Here is a 23,992-nt window from a genome sequence, read left to right as displayed (position 1 = left end):
TTCCTGTCTGTTGATTATCTGAGTTCTGAGTTTTCTGTATTTTTGTCTGTGTTTGTTAATTAAATCTCCTCTGCACTTGAATCCTAGTCTCTCGCTCACTCTCCCGTGACAGAACGAACCAGCCAAAATGTGGATTCAGCGGAGCGAGATTTTTTCTTCAGAGGAGGAGAAGGGAAATTCCATTTCCCTATTTGAATATTTCTCCAGATGTGTTCAGAGGACTTTGGAGGAGGAGAGCACCATGTCAGACGGTGATCAGATCGGAGGAGGTGGTCTGGTGGTCCGGAGACGGAGGAGGAGAAGGAAGACCTCCTCTGTGACTATTCCGGTGGTCTCAGTTCCGGTGGTCCCAGTTCCGGTGGTCCCGAGTCCGGTGGTCCCAATTCCGGTGGTCTCAAGACACAGGAGGAGGAGAAGGGTTCCCTCCATAATTGTTCCGGTGGTCCCAGTTCCGGTGGTGCCTGCCGAGCCTGTGTCTTCGGACAAGATGGCCGCCGCCGAGTCTGTTCACGTCACGTCTGCCGGGCCTGTGTCTTCGGACAAGATGGCCGCCGCCGAGTCTGTTCACGTCACGTCTGCCGGGCCTGTGTCTTCGGACAAGATGGCCGCTACAGAGACTGTTCACGTCACGCCTGCCGAGCCTGTGTCCCCTGACAAGATGGCCGCCGCCGAGAGTGTCCACGTCACACCTGTCGAGCCTGTGTCCTCTGCCAAGATGGCCGCCGTCGAGCCTGTGTCTGTTCCTGAGCCTGAGCCGGTGGTGTCTGTTCCTGAGCCGGAGCCAGTGTCTGTTCCTGTGTCTGTTCCTGTGTCTGTTCCTGTGTCTGTGTCTTTGTCTGTGTCTTTGTCTGTGTCTTTGTCTGTGTCTTTGTCTGTGTCTTTGTCTGTGTCTTTGTCTTTGTCTGTGTCTTTGTCTGTTCCTGAACCGGAGCTTGTGGTGCCAGTTCCAGTGCCTGAGCCGGTGGTGCCAGTTCCAGTGCCTGAGCCTGTGGTGCCAGTTCCAGTGCCTGAGCCGGTGGTGCCAGTTCCAGTGCCTGAGCCGGTGGTGCCAGTTCCAGTGCCTGAGCCGGTGGTGCCAGTTCCAGTGCCTGAGCCGGTGGTGCCAGTTCCAGTGCCTGAGCCGGTGGTGCCAGTTCCAGTGCCTGAGCCGGTGGTGCCAGTTCCAGTGCCTGAGCCGGTGGTGCCAGTTCCAGTGCCTGAGCCGGTGGTGCCAGTTCCAGTGCCTGAGCCGGTGGTGCCAGTTCCAGTTCCAGTGCCTGAGCCGGTGGTGCCAGTTCCAGTGCCTGAGCCTGTGGTGCCGGTTCCAGTGCCTGAGCCTGTGGTGCCGGTTCCAGTGCCTGAGCCTGTGGTGCCGGTTCCAGTGCCTGAGCCGGTGGTGTCAGTTCCAGTGCCTGAGCCGGTGGTGCCAGTTCCAGTTCCAGTGCCTGAGCCGGTGGTGCCAGTTCCAGTGCCTGAGCCTGTGGTGCCGGTTCCAGTGCCTGAGCCTGTGGTGCCGGTTCCAGTGCCTGAGCCTGTGGTGCCGGTTCCAGTGCCTGAGCCGGTGGTGTCAGTTCCAGTGCCTGAGCCGGTGGTGCCAGTTCCAGTGCCTGAGCCGGTGGTTCCAGTTCCTGAGCCGTTGGCGTCTGTTCCAGTTCCTGCGCCGTGGCCGCCCGAGGGAAAGTCTCCGCCCTGGCCGCCCGAGGGAAAGTCTCCGCCCTGGCCGCCCGAGGGAAAGTCTCCGCCCTGGCCGCCCGAGGGAAAGTCTCCGCCCTGGCCGCCCGAGGGAAAGCCCTGGCCGCCCGAGGGAAAGTCTCCGCCCTGGCCGCCCGAGGGAAAGTCTCCGCCCTGGCCGCCCGAGGGAAAGTCTCCGCCCTGGCCGCCCGAGGGAAAGTCTCCGCCCTGGCCGCCCGAGGGAAAGTCTCCGCCCTGGCCGCCGGATGGACTGTTCGCTTTGCCCCGGCCGCCCGACGGTCTGTTTGCTTCGCCCCGGCCACCCGATGTACTGCTTGTTTCGCCCCGGCCACCAGATGGACTGTTTGCTTCGCCCTGTTCCCCCGATGTACTGTCTGTGTCACCCTGGCCCCTTTGAGTCTGTTACCCCCTGTTTCTGTTTCCCTTCTTGGACCTGGCCCCCGTCCCTCCCGTCCCTCCCGTCCCGCCCTGGTCTGTCCCTCCCGTCCCTAGTGGAGCGTCTGGTAGCCGCTCCTTAAGGAGGGGGTAATGTCACGTGTCTGTTCTGTCTTGTGCTGCACATGGGTGTTTGTTGTTTTGTGCCATGTGCTCTCCTGTCTATTGTCTAGCCCCTCCCATCTTATCTGATTATTGGTTAATTTGTCCCACCTGTCTGTCTCGTTACCCTCCTTTGTTGTTCCCCTATTTAGCCTCCTTGTGTTTGTAGTCTTGTGCTGGTTCGTTGTCCGAGTTACCTGTCTTTGATGTTCCTGTCTGTTGATTATCTGAGTTCTGAGTTTTCTGTATTTTTGTCTGTGTTTGTTAATTAAATCTCCTCTGCACTTGAATCCTAGTCTCTCGCTCACTCTCCCGTGACACTTTCTGAGTGATAAATACTCAGATTTTTTTGATAAACAATCTGATTGCTTTAGGTAAACACTTTATTCACAGATGCAAGTATTTAAAAATCAAACCCCATTTCAATGGATGGAAGAATGACTTAAAGCTATTTGTGAAGTCTCTTCATTGGATGATGGACAAAAATGCCCTAAAACTCCTCTCTGTTTTGGATATGTTTAAATTATTGGACTAAGACCCTCGCCCCTTTGTTTTTTGTTTTTTTGTTTTTTTTGTTATGTTCTTATATGTGATATCAACACGATCATAAATGTTTAATTATTCATTTCTGCCTTAAATGTTTGTACTTTAAATTTGTATATTAATAAAAAAAATAAAAATAAAAAAATAAAGTATATAAACTGGACACAGTGACCCCATTGGATTCAACGGAGACAATTGAAGTCAAATAGAAGCACTAACTTCCTGATGGTCGACCGTACTGCGCAGACTCAAACTGAGCTTGACAACGTAGATGTGACGTGAGCAACCCGTCTGTCTTCTAGTAGCTGTGCCAAGAGAAATCTGAATCATTCCCTTCCGAAACTTGCAGAGACGGAGAGTGTGAGTAGGAGGTGTCCATGGAGCAGGAGAAACTTTGGCTAAGTATTCTGATTAATTGTTTTGTCATTTTGCCTCCACGTCCCCCCGATTGCCCGCGAGCTTCTCCTCCTGTCCATACGGTAATCTCTCTACTGTGCGACAGAGAGTCGCGTGGTTATTGAGAATGAGGAGGTGTCGTCACGACACAGCGCCCCGCCCTCAGAGACTGCGTCATCCTCCCCTTTCCGCCATTTTGGGAGGATACCCGCCAGCACCGTTCATTGTTTGTATTGGTAGTAGAGGAGGTTGTCGCACTATTTTAGAATGCTTGGAAAATGCTGTGTAAAAAACTGCTCCAGTGTCTCAAACAATTGTCGTGGAAACCGTAGGAACCATGTGTTACAGTTTTTTCATATTTAAAAATTTAAAAGTAAAATTTTTTTTTTGTTTGGCATTGGTAGTAAGTTTCTCCCTGTAAGGACCCTTTTCTTTTGCCGCATTCTTCTCCATTTCTTCTTAATTTTCTCGTAATTTCTATTATAATTCCTCGAGCCGTCTTTCCTGCTCCGTCTCTGTATTGCTCTTGCACTGTTGCCCCTGGCAACCGATAGCGTATCCTCCCAAAATGGTGGACGGGCTCAATTCGTCACGTGACAGCAAGCTACCTATGAGTATGTCCTCATTCTCAATAGGGCTGGGCGATTTAAATCGCGATATTGTTATGCGCATCTCGTCAGTAAAGCCGGTTCCTTGATTAGTAGTAAATCGCCATCACCTGCTTTCAGATGGAGCGGCATTTAGGGCTGATGAGATAATTAAGTGATTAATTTAGTGATGATTGAACATTATTGAAGACACCTGATGTTAACAAGCAGAATCACTGACGGAGAAAATCACAAATTGTAAGTTACATTAAGGTGATGGGTGTTTGCTTTAGTTGGGCTCTAGACCATTATATGTTTACTTTAATATTTACTGTTGATTGTCTGCTGTTATTGAATAACAGTTAAATGAACAAAGTAAAATGTTATCTTATAATGTTGGTTACGTTTTGACATAATCATGCTGTGATCTGAAAAAGGAAACTTATTGAGATAGTTTGGTTTAACTTGTTAGCAGCAGTTTTGTGATTCTTCAGCCTATAATTATCAGTACTTTACTTACAATTCAAAATATTTAATAAACATTGTTCTGATCAAAAGACATTCAGATAAATTCATTTAAAACACAGACATCAATAATCAGCCTGTGAATCTCAACAATGGTGACAATAATAAAGCATGTTGCAGTGGCTGCCACCAATCACAACTCAATAATGGCTCCCATCATGCATTGCGGTATGAATAAATTATGATCTGAATTGTCTATGTAATTCGTGGTTATGACGCAATCGTTAGCCTATTTTTACAAAAACTGCTTCTACGGGGCCATAACGTAAGATACAAGGTAATGGAGACTTTTATACATTTTCGTGTTTCTTTAGAAATAAATAATGGACAAATGGAGTCTTTAAACGCCTCAGATGTAAAGTTATTCGCTGTCAAAGTGACGCCAAAATGAATGGGAGTCAATGGGATGCTAACAGCAGGTGATGGTCCGCTAGCCAATGGCGGCGCCCAGGGAAACTTCAAAATAATATAAAACCCTGCCCCCCTGCTTTTATTCAGTCGAAAACCCAGGTGTGAGATTGACAGGGCGCTGAGCCTGTCAGGCGCTCTCTTACTGTTTTGGTCTAAAACAAATCCTGTGATTGAAGGAGAGAGAATGTCTCATTTGATCCGGAAGAGTCTAAACTACGGGGGTGAGATGGCTTTTGAGTGTTGGAATACGGATTAGAATCGACATTTCATTGAAAATGAACATGATGTGAACTCTATCTCGAAAACGCCCATGCGATTGTAACCGAATGAATAGGACGAGTGATGGTGATTGACGGTTGTGAGCACCAATCAGCAGGGAGGATCCACTATTTAAGAGCTGGTTGGTTATGGCCTGGGATGCGTCACGTCCGGCTCCTCCTCGTTTTCCGTTGTTGACAGTGGACACAGGTATGTTTCATTAGCATGTAGCCAGTTTTGTTGTTTGCTGTGTGCATGACAGTAACGATTCATGGCGCATTCTAGCCTGTCTTTTCTCCTCCCTGGTTCCCTCGGCTTGTTTTCAGTGGATGCTAAGACCACTAACCTCTCAGGTATGTGCGGACTGTTTTATGAAAAGCAGATTAGTTGATGTTTCGCGTTGTGTGCAGTATTCCCTGTATCTCAGCTGAACGGCAGTTATATGAATACCGTATATCTGTGTCTGTAAATGGATAATAGAGCTCATCTCCACTTGTTCGGTAAGTGTTGTTATGCACATAGTTAAATGCTGAGAATTTTAGCAGGCGATGTATGCATTTTGGTGATTGTTTTTTTGTGTGGATTTGTCTCAGGATTCTCTCTCCCGCTCGTGAGCGATTTGTTTCTGCTATAGTTGCAGTTCCGGTTGCTTCCCCGTTGCCATACTACTAGAGCGCCGTATCGTCCAATTAATCAGGAGGATTGTCGCTGTCTGGTTTCTTTAAATTATAGTTTAGTGTATTTTGGAGTCCACGTTCACTACTTTGTGAAATAAGGAGAAGATAACCCCGCGGTTGCTCCTTTTAAGTTGGACTGAATTTAGTTAACTTGTGTTTTTTTTTTTTTTTTTTATATTGTACCAACATCTGTATATTGTTTGTGACTTGATATGACTTTATTTTCGCCTTGTTTTTGTGATCAGTGATATAATCAAATTGTGATTTATTGTAACTGTTCTGAAGTTGTTTTGTTTTTTTTTAGTCGCCGGGGTCTCACGGGTGACGGGTCTCTTGTGGTGGTGGTGGTGGTGCTCCTCCTACGGGCGGTGCCACACTTTTGAAGTGTTTTGGTTGCGTAAGTTGAGTGCACGGTGTTGTGTGTGTGTGTGCAAGTGTGCTTTTGATTTACTAGTTTTGTGACCCCCTTCTCCGTGGTGAACCCCGGCCCTGTAAGGTTGTATTTCTTTTCTTTTTAGTTGTGTAATTAATAGTGATGTGAATTGTTGTATGTCTCTTGTTGTTTTTGTTTGTCTTGAAGCCGATGTCAGCCATGCACTAACGAGTCATCAGACACATCCTGATGCAACGGAGATTATTTTAATGTGAATCTCACACTCTTTTTTAAATATGATTTTGTATTAATAAAGTTTTGTATTTCTTCATGATACCCACGTTTCCGCCCACTTCCTTAAGAGAGTCGAACCTGTGTGACCTAGATTCTTAGGTATCATTCATATTTCCCGGGGTGAAATTCCCATGGGTGGCGTAGTCGAAATCCCTTGTGTCTGAAACCTGGTACTACTCCGTCACACAAACAAAGAAGGATATTTCATTTTTTCCCCTATTTTTTCGTTGTTTTGGATTAAAAAGTGGGATGCATTTTGAAGAGTAGACCCTTACATTGAAATGTATGCTGTTGTTTCTTGGTTTCGTCCGAACTGATCCGAACCATACGAGATGAAAGATAAGTACTGCGGTTCATTTTGCTCATTTTTACACAAACAGTCCTTTTGCATTTAATTTAACCCTTTCCTCTCTGGTGTATTGATTGCAAAAACAAGTTTAGAACATGATTCTTGAGTGTTTTAGCTTTCAAATGATGCATAGTTTATGATAGTCAGTTCAATATTTGTTATAAAACAAAGTTTAAAAAAAGTAATAAAAGTATAGCCACGCCCCCGACGGCCCGCCCACGGGCCGATGCTTGTTAAGAGGATGTATGCTGATAAAATGTTTTTATTACATGATCATGTTAAACCTTGAGTTTTTTTTTGTTTTTGTTTTTTTTACTTTAGTTTTTGAGTTTTTCAATGTTTTCTTCCTCAGAAATGGACCAAACTCTATATTTGATTCTTCTTCTCATTGGTGAGTGTGTTTGTTGTATTATTTATGGTTTATAGTTTCATCAGGTTTGACCCTGTTATGAAAAGCATTAAATCAAACGCTCTCTGCTCCGTATCTGAATGTGTTCAGCGTCAGTATCACTTTATAAACGTGAGTAGACATTAGGCATGTGCCGGTATCACATTTTCATGCTGCGATTAATTGAGTGATCTTTTATCACGGTATACGGTATTATCACGATATTTTAATTGCACATGAGAAACAGATGGATTGGAAATTAAAAAATAAAATAAAACTTGCATCACAAGGTGTAATTGTGATTGTCAAAACATTTGGTAACTAAACTGAATTTTATTAAGTTTAGTGACAACATGTTACAATGATTACATGGTACAATGACTGGTAGGCTACTGTTTGTATTGCTTAACACAAATTTAACGATTTCAATTCAATACTTGGGATTTGATTTCAATCTTGATTCAATATTGACTAATTTTGGATAAATATTAGGAAGGCTACAGTAGATAGCCCACATGGTATTTTTTTCTCATGAAAAAAAATATCTCACATAATGCTATGAAACCATATAGAGCCCTATCAGCTGGTATTATTAAAGGTTACAAATAACTAATTAAATCAAATATAATGTGGTTTTCATTATAATAACAATTATGTAGGCCAAAAGACAAGTAAAAATATAATAAATATGTAAAAAAGTGCAGTGCACATATTCAGCAAAATACTCCTCTTTATCTATATTTGTTTTAGTTATCTAACATGCTTGCTGGTCATTAAATGGTTTAAATGTAACGTTCTGTGACACAATTGTTCTCCTGTTTCATATCAAAAGTAACCTGCTCTGTCTTGTTTGACGGTCTTCGTGTCTTCTTTGCTCCGCGATTTTTCTCTGCGTGAGAAAACGGATGTGTCGCGTGTGAAGAGTCTCGCGCTGAATGCGTCGAGTTGGCAGCTCTGCTTTTAGAAGCGGGATGGATCCGAATAGATCGGCGGCGGCCATAGACTGTAGGCGGCGGCGTTCCTCCTTCCGCCATGCTGCTTCTCTATGTGAGGACTGTTTACATTAGACTAGAAGTGCGCACCGGCCGCATGCTTATACACATGGCGATTGTTTACATCAGAGTGCGCACGTGTTTCGCGCAGCATGTACGCAGTGTTTGTTTAAGCGGCTGATGGAAAATAAGCTATAATGCGCGTTCTAAAAATCTAATTTCGGATCTATTATTTTTCACGGTATTTTGAAGTGCCCGCGATAACAATATCGTGCATATTCATTACCGCGATTTATCGCATTACCGAATACCGGCACATGTCTACTAGACATGTGCCGGTATTCGGTAATGCGATAAATCGCGGTAATGAATATGCACGATATTGTTATCGCGGGCACTTCAAAATACCGTGAAAAATAATAGATCAGAATTTATATTTATGGAACGCGCATTAGCTTATTTTCCATCAACCGCTTAAACAAACACTGCGTATATGCTGCGCGAAACACGTGCGCACTCTGATGTAAACAATCCCCACATGTAGAAGCACTGTGTGCATGCGGCGCAGTGCGCACTCTAGTCTAATGTAATGAATCCTCACATGGAGAAGAAGCGTGGCGGAAGGAGGAACGCTGCCGACGATTTATCCCTCTTCTAAAAGCAGGGCTGTCAACTCTACGCATTCAGTGTGAGACTCACGCAATTTACACTTCTCACACGCTCTCGCGCCACACATGCATTTTCTCACGCAGAGAAAAATCGCGGAGCAAAGAGGACACGGAGACCGACAGACTAGACAGAGCAGGTTACTATTGATATGAAAACAATTCTCAGCTTTCAGGTTCTGTCCATTTTATTACGAAATTCAGACAATAAATACCGTTTTGGTGCTTGTAAATGTGACGTGACCGATCGCTGTAGCGCCTCAGTTCAAGTAAACCGATCATCTGTTAGTTTTTATTTAAAGATACAGTACAACTTACCGAAAGGTATTTATGCCTCATACATAATATCGATCAATCAGTGTTTTTCAACCACGGAAAGAGGTCAATAAAGCTGCAGGTGAACAATTATGTCACAGAACGTTACATTTACCTCAGGAAAGCCATATATGACCAGCACGTTAGTTGACTAGAAAAAAAATAGCTATAGAGAGGAGTATTTTGCTAAATATGTGCACTATATTACATTTGTATTATATTTTTACTTGTGTCATAATTGTTATAATGAAAACCAAATTATATTTAATTTAATTTGTTAATTTTTAACCTTTAATAATGGGCTACCAGCTGACAGGGCTCTCTGTATGTTTACAGCATTATGTGAGATATATTTGATATATAACATCTACTGTAGCCTACCTAATATTTATCCAAAGAGTCAATATTGAATCAAGATTGAAATCAAATCCCAAGAAATGAATTGAAATCGTGAAAATTGTGTAAAATTCTGTTTAGTTACCAAATGTTTTGACAATCACAATTTCACATATTGTGATGCAAGTTGTTTTTTTCTACATCCCCCCCAATCCATCCGTTTCTCTTGAGCAATAAAAATATCGTGATAATACCGTATACCGTGATAAAAGCTCAATCAATTAATCGCAGCATGAAAATTTGATACCGGCACATGCCTAAACGTGAGTTAGACCTGGACTGAAGCTCAGAGATTCTGCAGAGAGAATTACACAGATCTGGCCACCGTTGGCAACATGAACGACATGAACGAGCTGAAGAAGAGTGTGAAGAGTGTTCAGACTATCCGGATTGGACTGAAGAGGACGAGTGTTGATAAATGGCAGTGGTCTTCAGGTGAACCTGTGCTCTATCTGAACTGGGGACCTACACAACCTGATGGCAGAGATGAGTGTGCTATGATGAGAAATGGAGAATGGCATGATGTGTCATGTAGAACCAGCCTGACATTCATCTGCAGTTCATCTAACTGTAAGTGCAGCTCCATACAATCTCAATAAACATTCATTAATAAAAAGACGCACCATATAATGTGCTCATAAATGTAGAAGAGACTGTGGATATTTGTCACACTTTCAACTTTTTTATAGAAAATAAACTGATATTTGAACATTTTGATATTTGTTGTTCATAACTGTGGGAATCTGCCATTATGAGCCAAGAGAATTATATTTTCAGCCAACTTTATACTGTCAAATTTAAATTGAAAAATATCAAACCATTGTTTTGACAAACATACTGTAAATTGTAATGAATTAATGAATGCATAACATTTCAACACATAATAGATGTACAACAACTTTCCCCATCTTGATGAACAAAACTCTTGTCCTGAGAAGAAAATTCGTTCTTGTCTTTTCAGTGGGATTTTATTGTGTTCACTTGTTACACGTATTGCAATAAAAAAATGAATAAAAAAATATCTTAACACAAAACCTGTAAAAATCGTCATTGTTAGATTAACTTTAACTGAACACACAAAGACAAATTGTCCATTACAATGTGAAAAACCGATCAGACTAGAAACAAGACAAATACTAAGGGCCCTATCTTGCACCAGCGCAATTGAGTTTGTACTCCGACGCATGTATCATTCCTATTTTGCTCCCGCGCACAGCGGACTTTTCCCTCCACAGACGCACGTCGGTAAATAATGGAATGAACTTGCGCTTCCGGGGGCGGTTCAGTGAAAAGAGGAGGCGTGTTCCGGCGCAAACGTTCCCTAGTGCCATTTTGCAGGTTTAGAAAACAATTCCGCCACTGACCAGGAAAAACTAGTCGTAAGTCAGTGGCGTTGCGCATGTTATTCAAATGCTATTTTGAGGGCGCATGCTTGGCCATAATGTAGCGTGTGCACATTTGCTTATGCTTGTATGCATGCACTGTGTTTCTCTCATCTACACAGAAGCAGCAGTTTTCACTTTTTGCAAATCATAGGCTACATAATTACAAGGAAAAATATTAACACACGAGGGAAATCATTGTTGAGTCCATGAAGATGTGAAAAAATATGCATAGCTTACACATTTACCCAAATTATCATACGCCTGTTTAACCGAAGCTAATTTGGGTGAGTTTATCCCATCCCCAATTATTTTCCTTTATTTAACCAGGAGAATCACATTGAGATATTATTCTCTCTTCTTCCAGCGAGACCTGGTCAAGATAGCGGCACATAGAGTTTTACACAAAAGAATAACAGTAAGACAACACCACAATTTACAACAATCAAAATCTAGGTAAAAGCAAATCAACTAAAACAATTACAAGTGTCCTGTAAAACATTTTGCAAAAGACGTTTAAAAGTGCTTAAGGTTGGAAGTGCGTCTAAATTAAGAACATTTTGCAATTCATTCCAAGCCCAAGGAGCATAAAAACAAAATGCACCTTTGCCAAATTCTGACAATACCCTTGGGACTTTTAGCCGAATATAGGAACCTGACCTAGTACGATAATTATTTGTATAATAAATTAAAAGATTTGATATATAAAAGGGTAATTTACCTAAAAGAGCTTTTGTGATAAATAAATACATGTGCAACTTTCTCCTTTGATATAAAGATGACCAAGATAAAGAATCATATAAAATACAATGATGCGTCCGTGACTCTGCACTGGAAACAAAACGCAAAGCTGCATGATACACAGAATCTAGTTTTCTAAGTAGAAATGTAGCTGCATGCATATATAGAAGATCACCATAATCAATTATAGATTAAAAAAAAGCACTCTCTACTATTTTCTTTCGGGCCTCATAGGGAAACAATTTTTTAAATGATAAAAGAAACCTAATTTTGGTTTTTATTTACATCAAATGCTAATCTTTCGTCCATCCATATACTTAAATATTTATAAGAACTCACTCTTTCTAATGGTGTATCATTTGAAGCTGCAATTGAAATGTCGGTTACTTTAGAGCGACCCCGACTAGAAATCATGTATTTTGTCTTTTTTGAATTTAAAACCAATTTTAACTGCGACAATGAGTACTGCAGTACTTGAAAAGCGTTCTGTAGTTGCTTCATTGCTTGATTTAAGGAATATGCTGTTGTATAAATAATTGTATCGTCTGCATACAAGTGTAATTTAGCGGAGTCTATTCCATGACCTAGATCGTTGATATAAATAGAAAATAAAACAGGGGCTAAAACGGATCCTTGAGGAACCCCAGTATTTACTTGTAGGAATGGTGAATTGTAGTTCTCCACGGACACACATTGAGTGCGATCTGAAAGATAATTTTCGAACCAATTTAGAGCTGCTTCACTAAGGCCTATAAACCTGAGTCTCTGTAACAATAATTTATGATCTACAGAATCAAAGGCTTTTGATAGATCAACAAATAAAGCAGCACATGACTTTTTGCTGTCTAAAGAGGTTATAATATCATTTGACACTAACATCGCTGCAGTAATGGAACTACAGTATGTCCTATTCTGAATCCAGACTGATAATCGTGAAGCATATTATTGGCTGACAGATATTGTTTTAATTGGTCATTTATTAAAGATTCAAAGACTTTCGCTAAAACTGGCAATCTAGAAATAGGACGGTAATTGTTTGGATCTTCAGGATCTCCTTTAATAAAGGAGTAACCATTGCTGATTTCCACATTTTTGGTATAGTATTGGAGACAAGACTTAAGTTCAATATAGAGGCTATAGGGCTCAATTTGATCAATTCCTGCCTTTTTTTTAAAACAAAATGTATCTAATATCATTAGAGCTTTGTGAACCTGTGCAGTAGTAATAGGCACAAAATTAAATGATTGTGATAGGCAGTATTGGATAGGTTTGGCAGTTTCCTTACAAGTATTAACACCCGAATTAATAGACTCAGAAGTGGAGCCAACTGAAATAAAATAACTATTAAGAGTATCTGCAATAGCTTCTTTGCCCTTAACCACAATATGATTAGCTTTAAGATGATCTGGAAATTTAAATGACAGATTTGATACTGAAGTAGACTTGACTAATTTCCAAAACTTTGTAGGATTATTAAAATTTTCATTTATTCCGGACAGATAATAATCACGTTGTGACAGTGCAGTAAACTATACGGCCATGTTTACGTTTACTTTCACTTTCACTTTTAACGGAAAGGGTGGAGTGAGTGATTATTGGCGGAAAGGGAAATGGAGGTGAGGCTTATTTAATAAGGTGGATGGAGGACACGTCACCGGGGTATGTTTCGATTCGTGAGAAAGAGAGTAAAGTAAATGGTTACCATGTGGAGTGGAAGACGGCGTTTGTTGAACTGAGGCTTCCTGCGCACGCTGTCTGATGCGACGTGGAGTTTGACAATTCCATAGCGACGCACCTTAAAAGACCGGCTGTTGTTGGTGAGCGGTTCACTCTCAAACGAGTCCAAGGCCGTTAAACTTCCTTCCTGGAGCCAGGCGAGGTCCAACTACACTCTCCAGTTTGTGATTCCGTCCGCCAAAATTGGTCAGTGGTCCCCACGCGCAATCTCACACTACACTCATTCACACGCTATCAGACACACATGCATTTCATTCACATCCGCACATTTGTGTATTGCTTATTCGTGCTTTTTGAAAGTTGAATGCATTATCGTTGATCTTTGAAGTTTTGTATTTTGTTTGAGTTTTCACCCGCGAAATGTGAATTCAATGTGTTTTTTTTTTTTCCTCTTTCTCTTTTGTTATATGGAAAGTTTGGCGTGAATATGGACGCACGAATCTGCCAGTGTTGACGCCCAGCTAGAGTGTGACCAGTATGACCTGGGATTTCGTTTACAGCGTTTATGTAATTGTGTGAACACTGATTTTGAACTGTGAAATTTGCCTGTCACGTTAAGAACTATATCTGCCTATTTATTTATTTATTTACTGTTTGTTTGGTTGTTTTTCGAAATAAGTTCTTTTTTTATATAATGTTTATGGACATTATGTAATAAATTCCTGTTAAATTGAAACTTGTTTTGAAATATTTGTTTTTTGTGTGTAACCAGTGGTTTTCTATGCTATCCTGGGTTGTTTGATTTTTTTTTGTCAGTTTTAGAAAACTGTCTGGCGCCCGAATTTTCGTTAAAAAAATTATAATTTAAGTTGAGGGCTGTCACCACCACTGTTACAACGTTTGCACTTTTGATTAATTTTGTGCATTTATTTCGTAAAGCTCTATAGGAAATCCAGTCTAAAGAATTGTTTGAGTTCTTTGCCTTGGCCCAAGCAGCATTCCTCTGTTTTATAATGGTAGAAACAGTGTCATTGAACCAAGGGTTATCTTTACCACTTATCCTAAGTCTTTTGATTGGAATGTGTTTATCACATATGGATGTGAATGTCGATTTAAAATAATCCCAAGCCAGAGTAGCATCTGGCATGCATGAAACAACACCCAAATCACTATTGTAGAGATCGTGTAGGAAAGCTTGATCATTAAAAATGCTTAAAAAATCTTTTATAAATACAACGTGGTGAAGTTTTAGGAGTTTTACAATTTCTCACACAGACAACTGCACAGTGATAATCAGTAATTCTGATTTATTTCCTGGGTCGAGGAGGGGTGATCGCCGGTGGCTGTCTGAGGAGTTGGAGCTGGAGCGATTGAGATGGAGAGCTCGCTGCTGTGCTCCTGGGTCGAGGAGGGGTGACTGCAGTCCGAGAGTATGGGTTACCATACTTGGCCTTCACCTTTTACTTTCACTGTTTTTCAAAAAGACTGTTACGAACTATGATCTATGATCTAGAGTCAGAGGAGGTAACAATGAGGTCATGATAAAAATTGGGTGTGATTAGGGTGGCAAGAGACAACACGTAACAAAGTAATGCGAAATAAAGATAATTTATTATACATAAATGAAATAATTATACAAAAAGATGAATACTAGTAATAATAATAACGGTGAATATAAGCAAGGAAAAATAAGCAAACTATATACAGATAAAAAAAACAAAATCAGATTAAAAAAAAAAAGTGAAGCCAAAGAAATGAAACGAACAAAACAAAGCTCATTCTAACTTGTAATTAAGCCTCTTATCTAACTAATAAAAATAAAGAAAAGTAAAGACATCAAATCTTCAGCGTCAGACACCCTAACTTACTTTGACTAACAAAATACAAAACATACAGAGGGTGGCATTCACTTTCTTACCTGGGGTATTTATACATCAAGTTACCTAGGTGTTGTTTTATAAAAGTCACGTGACATCTACCCTGTCCACCTTACTCTTGGTCACCTCAAACCACGCCATCAAAAAGGCAGAAAAGAATGTTCCAGAAGAAAAGAATGAGCGTACAGAACAACAACAAAACAGAGCGGCAGGAAAACAAATTGCTCCCTCGCGTTCAGCTTTTCAGCTTCCTTTTAACTGCTGGCGGGAAACTTGATTGAAGGGATGTCACGCCACTGATAAAAACTGACAGCTCTCCAAGCCAACAGCAGACCAGAGGTGGAGCGAACATAAGAATATGTCAGAGAGAGAGAGAGAGAGAGAGCACAGCACAGGGACGTAACAATCACTGAAATTAAATAGAAGAATGTTTTGAAACACCAGTGAAGGAAATTTATATTTAAATTTATTTATAAATTTGTTATAATGTTGACCGTGAGTTGGCATCATATCAAGAGTGAGTGATGTCAGTCACCTACATAGTGAAATAATGTAGAGGTGTGTGTAACCCAGGTATTTTCTCAGCCCTATTTTCCCTTCTCACGGCTCCACACTATGTTCACGTTATCGCGAGACTTCGTGCTGGTATCGCGAGATTTGACGCAGAGCTTGCGTCACTTTCCTTTAAATATGGCCGTGCGCTGTTGGTTGGTGTGTGTGGGCCGGTGTGTTTGAGCTGCTGCAGGTTGGCATTTAGCCCTGTAAACGTATCATTTAACTCTCTAAACTGCCGGTTTGACTGTTATGCCTGCCAACCTTTTTGGGATATCTACATTTAACCATCTTGTACATAAGATTAGAGTTAAATTAGCCCTATCCTAAAGAGATCACAACAATAAGGTCACAGCAAGCTTTTTTTGATTGTGTTAAAACCAAATTTGGGCATCCAATGATTTCTGGTTGATTTTGTGAGTCTTGCTGTCATCTAAGATCTCAGTCCGTCACTCTCAAAATGAGATTCACCAGATCGGCAGGCCTGCCTGGTGTCTGCAACAACGAGTAATCCACAATACACACATAATCCACAAATCTAATCCAAGCAATGGTAATAATCCACATAATGTTTATCAAAACTCAAGTAGGCCTATGGCTGTCACTGATAGTTGCATCGCTTGACTCAGGACGTCATACAATGCAAACTCAATCAAACCAAAATAAGGCTTAGATGAACGTAAGAAAACACCAGTTCCTCATCAAGGGCATCAAATATGACAAAAGGTTGAGAATAAAACTCAATCACCTTCTTTACCACATACTCTCCTAAAAGGAAGATAGTTCATCCAAAAATGAAAATTTCCTGATTATTTACACCAAAGCCATCAAATATGTGTCTTCTTGCCTCAGCAGAAGAGAAGTTAGTTTTGGAGGAAAAACACTCAAAGATTGTGTTTCCAAGTGAATGGCGCCCAACCTGGGCCATTTTTGACAGTAAAACATCCATATTTAGGGCTTCAAACACCCAGCTGGCGAATAAGGGTCTTCTCTAATGAAAAGATTCACAATTTTCAACAAAAAAAAAAAATATATTATACACTTTTTAAAAATTCTGAATGAAAATGAAAATGAAATGAAATAAAATGTATGTTTCATTCAAAAGCCGGAGGGTAATCTCTCCCAGAAAATACAAAAAACAAAAAAAAAAAAACAAAAAAAAAAAACATACAATTCTGAAGTTCCAGGAAGTCCCTTATATGGACAAATGAATCCAACAAACACATGATTGCGACTATATATTGTTTGTGCTTGTATATTGTTTTTCAAGCAACATCGGTTTATTTTCATATCAGTAACTTATAAACAATGCAGTGCACATTTCTACAGATAAGATTAGTGAAAAACATAAAGACACATAAACACACCAGATATGCAAAGAGATTCTTAAAACACACATATATTGTGTTCATATTTTAGACATCTAAAGAATAATAATCATTGGTGTTAGACAACTTTGATAAGATCACATTATATCATGACAATTAACAGAGAAATAAAACAGATTTTTAAAACACAATTAGTAGATTGACTAAGAAATTACTAAAGATCAAATCAAACAAATTAAAGTAAATAAGAAAAATAATGAATAATGAACACAAACATTGACGTCTTCTCACTCCTAAGATCTGCTGCAGATGAAGTTGAGTTTGTGAGTCTCAGGAAGGCTGATCCAGCGCTGATCTCCTCCAGACTGAACTGCTCCTTTTCTCTTCGTAAGGCTGCAGTTTTCCGGTGTCGTTCCGTTCCCTGGAGCCCAGTTCTGATAGCACACGATCTCTCCGCTCAACCAGAGCCACATGTTCATTTGGCAGTAGTTGTGTAAACCCAACCACACCGCCTCAGTAGACGCACGTTTAACCACATTCATCACACGATGCTGCATCTCTTCTGAATGAACCGAGACCAGATCCGTATAATTCTGTCTGCAGTATCTCAGAGCTTCAGGCCACGTCAGAGTCTCTTTGATCAGAATCAGTTTATCTGGACACAAAACAAACCACAAGCAAAAACTAGAGAGAGACTGATCAAAAACAACATGCAGAACAAACACTGTGGAGGAATCTGTCATGTCAGACATGTAGCGTGAACTTTAAGATATCTGGAGGTGATGGATGGATTGTGTGTGTGTGTGAGGATCTGCTCACCTTCATGACACACAAAAGGATATTGGTAGTTGCAAGGGATGTCATACCATTGTCTCAGAGCGTTCGGAATGATCACTGCACAGTTTTCATTTCCTCCATCATTATTAGGTTCACCAGAAGCCCAGTATCTGAATGAGGAGTTACTCTGATCTGACCACTGCCATGAGTCTCTGAACAGACCGATCCAGACATCATTAGATATGTGATTATCATTGATGAACTTCTGAATCTGTTGATTCTCATTCTGGTTCCTCACACTGACCAGATCAGTGTGATTCTGTCTGCAGTAACTCTGAACGTCTCTCCAGTTCTTCGTCTGATTGACAAAGACGAGTCCTGTGTTCGCTTTAAGAAAAACACATGGAAACAGATTCATGAATCAGCTTCTTCATTATTCTTATGCTGATTTACGGTTTGGAAGTAAAGAGGACCAGTGGTCATCAGAAACTAGTGATGTTACACATGACACTGAAGCTTCAAAGTGCATATGGAGTTTTCAGCGCAATATCCAACATGACATCATGACTTTGCGTAAACATACACGCCACTTTCAAGTCAAAAGTGGCGTGTTATACGCATTTTGAGCTATCCGCGTGTATGTTCACGCCGAAACGAACGGTCATCTTCCGCGTGTATGTCTACGCCGTTAAATGTCCGAGCGAAACGGAGCAAAATGTACGTGAAATAATCACGTTGGTCCCCTTTGGAAAACGTGTAGATGTCACAGTTTAACGCCCTCAAACGTGAATCATACAAGTACCATTATCCCCGGACGTTTGCTAATCCTACCCCTAAATCTAATCATAACCATTTCTTAAAACTACGTAGGCTACAATTATAAAGAAAAACAACAGACAGACAAGTATAATCACAATAATTTATTTAATGAGAAAATGTCAAAATCGGTACCGAAAGTTGTTCACGTGACGATGTGTCGCAGTCCTCTCTGGCAGTGGTTTTGTATGAGGTAACAGACAGAGCAGAATTTAAGTTATTAATTCAAATCCATGAAAACGTTAATCCATCTTCGGTTCGGTTCGCTCTGAGGGCTGCGCGGCAGTGCGCGCTTCATTTCAAATGTGAATGTGCATGACGCAATCTGTGACGAAGCAGGCGAGGCGAGAGCCAATGAGCGTTTGATATTACTGCCGTAACCATAGTAACCTGTCGTAACGCTTCTTGAGGGCGCAATTTTTGAATTCATATTATAATAAGCGCAGGGTTTGACGTTTACGGTCAAGATGACGATTACTGGATAAAGGGCTGAGCTTGGATCTTTTTCTTGCAAATAATATATGGATTCTGAAGGTTTGGATTACATCAAGCTAATAAAATTGGTGTATTTTGTGAATCGATGTTGTGTTGTAAGGTTAGTATATTATGGTTCTATAGGAACCATAAATAAATTATTGGGTGGTAGGAGAAGACTCAAGGTATTGACCCCAGTGACGGGTAGGTTTAGGGACGGAGTTGGGGTAGGTCATATCTATACAGTAATGTAACGTTAAGTCAACGGCGTTGATAAACACGCTGAAAAGCGATTATGCGTGTTGATAGCACGCCAAAAATGGAAATCGAATTGGCGTGTCATACATACGCCATTTCATGAGATCAGTCTGCAATATCTCATGAATCTCCGTGCCGGAGCGCGTATTGCTTTCAGAGAAACACGTGATCAACGAAAAATGAAGCCTCACTTTCTGTCCAGTCTCGTGAATGCTTCACTTTGCGTGTCGGAATGTTTGAACCCAGACCACTACTCTACAGGCTTTTGAAAGTTTAAGTCCATTTACTATTTTTATTAAAATTTTTTATAAATAAGCCTATAGCCTGTGTTACATGATCACATATTCTGCCATATAAACATCATAGAAACCATAAAGTAATTAGACCACCATTTACTTGCATCAAGCAACTTTGTTGGTATTTTTATAAATAGTATTAATATAATTGTTAGATTTAATTTATTGCTACACTTTAATATGTAATTTATATCATCAGAAAACTGAACATTTAGCGTAGTCAGGCTTTTATTTCTGCTTAATAGATAAAACAACGGCGCTGTGGACAGGGTTTATGGCTGCCATAAATTTGACCTGCCACAAGATGGCGCTGTTTTCGACACTCTTGATGCTTCCAATCTTTTCCCGGAACAATCGGGGAAATTCTCAGTGCTTCATGAGGCTTCATTTCTCCATCCCTATCAGAAACATGTGTCATTCATAGACTGATTTTGCTGATAACTGTTGTGACAAACTGCTGGCCCAGCCAGACTGCACCAGGAGGAGTTGATCTGCTCATTAGCAGGGTAGACACAGGCTGTGTACGAAATCACCCATACACCCTTAAATAGGGCACTATTTGAGGAAACAGCAAAATCCTGTTTTATATCTTTGTATGCTCTTAAAGTGGTGTTTGTATTTGTGTTTAAAAGTTTTTCACCTGACTGATTGACTGCATCAAACTTTCAAAATAAAAAAGAAAGAGAGCAAAAGTGTGGTCAAAGAGTGAAGTCCAGTTTAATTATTATTGTAGGCTATTGGAGAGTGGCAGAGTTCTGCACACTGAGAACCGTGCAAAATATTGAGGAATCACTTGACAATAACATTAAGTGCCATTTAGAGAATTTTCATGACAATTTTATTGCAACTTTATATTTCTCCATTATGTGTCCTTACACATTTCTGTGGAATACTGGATTCAGACACACAGAGCTGAATGAGAGACTCATCAAACAGATGAAGATGTTACACTGCATATTAATGTTTGTTAACTAGTCCTTAGAAATGTGTCAGTAAAAAAAAAAAAAAAAAAAAAAAAAAATATATATATATATATATATATATATTGGTTTGTAGACTTATATTTTAGGCTATTCAAATGAATATTGTTCCAATATTAATAATAATGTTACTGTTTATCTTTTTTTATTTTTTTATGGACAATGTGTCCGTGTGAGTTCCCTTAAAGTTCATCTAAGAATGAGGTTTTTACGGGTTAGTGTTGAGATCCTAAATCAGCAGCTCAAGGCGTTCAGATTGTTTATCACATACTTTGTTGCTAATGATCACAAATTCATGTCTAAAATGTTTAATTTGTTTAAATTCAATCATCAAAACAAAATTATTATATCATAGCCTATTTACTTTCGTACATATATCATACTGAAATTTGTTCTCGGTACAAGAGTTTTGTTCATATATATCATTCAAGATGTGTAAAGTTATTATATGTCTATTAAATGTTGATATTATATGCATTCATTCATTCATTACAATTTATTTCTAATTTCTAATTTACAGTATATATTGTTGCTGAAAAAAATAAATCTGTTCTCTAATGTCAGATTCCCAGAGTTATCAACAACAGAAGATCAACATGTTCATTATCGGTTTATTTTCTATCCAGAAGTTGAAAATGTGACAAATATCCACAGTCTCCTCTATATTTATGAGCACATTAAAAAGTAGCAGCATTTAGTATTACATTAATTTTGTACAGTATATTCTGCATCTTTTTTATAAATTAATGTTTGTTCTGATTGTATGGAGCTGCACTTACTGTTAGATGAACTGCAGATGAAAGTCAGGCTGTAACTACATGGCCAATCATGCCATTCTCCATTTCTCATCATAGCACACTCATCTCTGCCATCAGGTTGTCCAGATCCCCAGTTCAGATAGAGCGCAGGTTCACCTGAAGACCACTGCCATTTCCTCTCCAACCCAATCCAGACACGTCCATCATTCACACTCTTCTTCAGCTCGTTCATGTCGTTCATGTTGTCAACGGTGGCCAGATCTGTGTAATTCTCTCTGCAGAATCTCTGAGCTTCAGTCCAGGTCTTCAACACGTTTATAAAGTGATACTGACGCTGAACACATTCAGATACGGAGCAGAGAGCTGTGAAAGAGAGCGTTTGATTTAATGCTTTTCATAACAGGGTCAAACCTGATGAAACTATAAACCATAAATAATACAACAAACACACTCACCAATGAGAAGAAGAATCAGATATAGAGTTTGGTCCATTTCTGAGGAAGAAACACATTGAAAAACTCAAACATTAAACATTCACAAATTCATTTTGGACTAAAATATGACAATTTCAGTGAGTATCTGAACAGCCGCATGAATTCACTGTAAATAATAATTTAGACAATATTAACATCTGAAAGTCTAATTGTGTTTGAAGAATGAACATGTTCTTACTTTAGAGGTCGTGTGTTTCTGTCCTGAGTCTGATGTTTCTGTCTGCAGATTTAAACTACATGATTATTATATCTGCTCTCATCCCTCATTCAGCTCATCACATCATTTGTTTATTTCTCTGAAATCTCCCATTTCATATTTTACTTCCTCCTTATTTGTGTGTTTCTGCAACTCTTTCCCCTTATTTGCATCTTGACACCTGTCGGTCTGTATCAGTATATGTTTATATGAACCTTATCAGAAAATTATATACATATGAACATTCATAATTTACATTTGAACATTAATAACTAAACAGTTTCTCTAATGTTATTGCTGGACTGTGTAACTCGTGTTACATCCCTGTTCAGCTCTGTGTGTTTGTGTTTCTCTGTTTTTGGTCACTTTTTATCTGTTTGTGTGTGAACTGAACAATCCACTAATGATCTGATTGATGAGGATTGAGTTCATTAGTGAAGACTGGTGATACTGGTGACACATGAACACATTTGCATGTAAACACATCCTCATCACTCATTTGTTTATGTCCACATTTAGAAATTCAGGCTGGACAATATTTACATCTCTGACGTGAAACAGAAGGAGAAACAGTGTGTTATTATTATTAAACAATAACTTAAATTATTAAAGTTAGAGCTTATTTAGAGATATTGTTACGTTCAGGAGTGTGTTGGTTGAGGCACAGATGAAGCAAGATCCAGTTGCAGCACACTTTGTTTAATTAGATTCTAAACTTGAACAAACTAGGACAAGGACTCAGGAACAGAACAACCGAACGACAGCGTAACTGTAGACACAAAACAGTCAAACAAGAACTCACAAAGACAGGGCTGAAACACAGGGCTTAAATACAGGGGTAAACGAGCTAGACAGGATAACAAGGGGGCGTGGTTAATGGGAAACACCTGGGATGACTAATAGACAGACAGGGACACCGGCTTAGGAACAGACACCGGCTCAGGCACAGGAACAGACACCGGCTCAGGCGGTGGCCATCTTGTCCGGAGACACTGGTTCAGTGGCGGCCATCTTGTCGGGAGACAGTGGAACAGACACCGGCTCGGCGGCGGCCATCTTGTCCGGAGACACTGGTTCAGTGGCGGCCATCTTGTCGGGAGACAGTGGAACAGACACAGGCTCGGCGGTGGCCATCTTGTCCGGAGACACTGGTTCAGTGGCGGCCATCTTGTCGGGAGACAGTGGAACAGACACCGGCTCGGCGGCGGCCATCTTGTCCGGAGACACTGGTTCAGTGGCGGCCATCTTGTCGGGAGACAGTGGAACAGACACAGGCTCGGCGGCGGCCATCTTGTCCGGAGACACTGGTTCAGTGGCGGCCATCTTGTCGGGAGACAGTGGAACAGACACAGGCTCGGCGGCGGCCATCTTGTCCGGAGACACTGGTTCAGTGGCGACCATCTTGTCAGGAGACAGTGGAACAGACACAGGCTCGGCGGCGGCCATCTTGTCTGAAGACACTGGCTCGGCGCGCGTGACGTGAACAGTCTCTGGATCGGCAGACGTGACGTGAACAGTCTCTTGTGCGGCAGGCACGATGTGAACAGTCTTTAGTGCGGTAAGCACGACGTGAACAGTTTCTTGTGCGGCAGGCACGACGTGATGCGTAGACTCGGCAGGGCTGCTGGATCTAGGTTTGGTGAGTTCTTCTGTTACATTCAGGTGTGTGTTGGTTGAGGCACAGATGAAGCAAGATCCAGTTGCTAGTGATGTTACATATGACACTGAAGCTTCGATGCGCGTATCACACAAGCGAAACAATTTCTAGTGAAGCCCCGTATCGGGGTGTGTATTGGTTTACTAGAGTCACGTGATCGATGACAGAAATGGACTTCAGGGGAATGAAAGTATGATATGAGCACTTTAATGTCTTTATCTCGTCTCTGTTGTGAATGTCTGTCGTGTCTCCTCCTCAACACCAGCGATCTCGGCTCTCAGAAGAAGAAGAAAAGTTTTCAAACCCTCCTCTCAACACAATGGGTGTAAATACAGTGTAATCAGACTTTAGC

The 23,992-nt window shown here is 40.7% G+C and overlaps 2 protein-coding genes across 2 annotated transcripts in view; one reads left to right on the top strand and one right to left on the bottom strand.

Annotated features, from left to right (window-relative positions):
• Positions 1 to 23,992, top strand: part of LOC309493254 (C-type mannose receptor 2-like) — a 185,800-nt gene that overhangs the window by 31,396 nt on the left and 130,412 nt on the right. The gene's annotated exons all lie outside the window — the stretch shown is intronic.
• Positions 16,846 to 21,800, bottom strand: LOC309493259 (C-type mannose receptor 2-like). Its single transcript, XM_082162425.1, has 4 exons — positions 21,749 to 21,800; positions 21,315 to 21,656; positions 17,754 to 18,098; positions 16,846 to 17,589 (listed from the first exon to the last, which is right to left on the bottom strand). Exons 1-4 carry the CDS (start codon positions 21,783 to 21,785, stop codon positions 17,228 to 17,230), a joined length of 1,086 nt encoding a protein of 361 aa, XP_082018551.1. The 5' UTR covers positions 21,786 to 21,800; the 3' UTR covers positions 16,846 to 17,227.

Source organism: Leuciscus leuciscus, assembly GCF_965113295.1.
Source record: "Leuciscus leuciscus genome assembly, chromosome: 2".
In the NCBI taxonomy this organism is placed as follows: domain Eukaryota; kingdom Metazoa; phylum Chordata; class Actinopteri; order Cypriniformes; family Leuciscidae; genus Leuciscus; species Leuciscus leuciscus.
The sequence above is the reverse complement of the archived record's forward strand: the minus strand, read 5'-3'. Positions and strand labels throughout refer to the sequence as shown.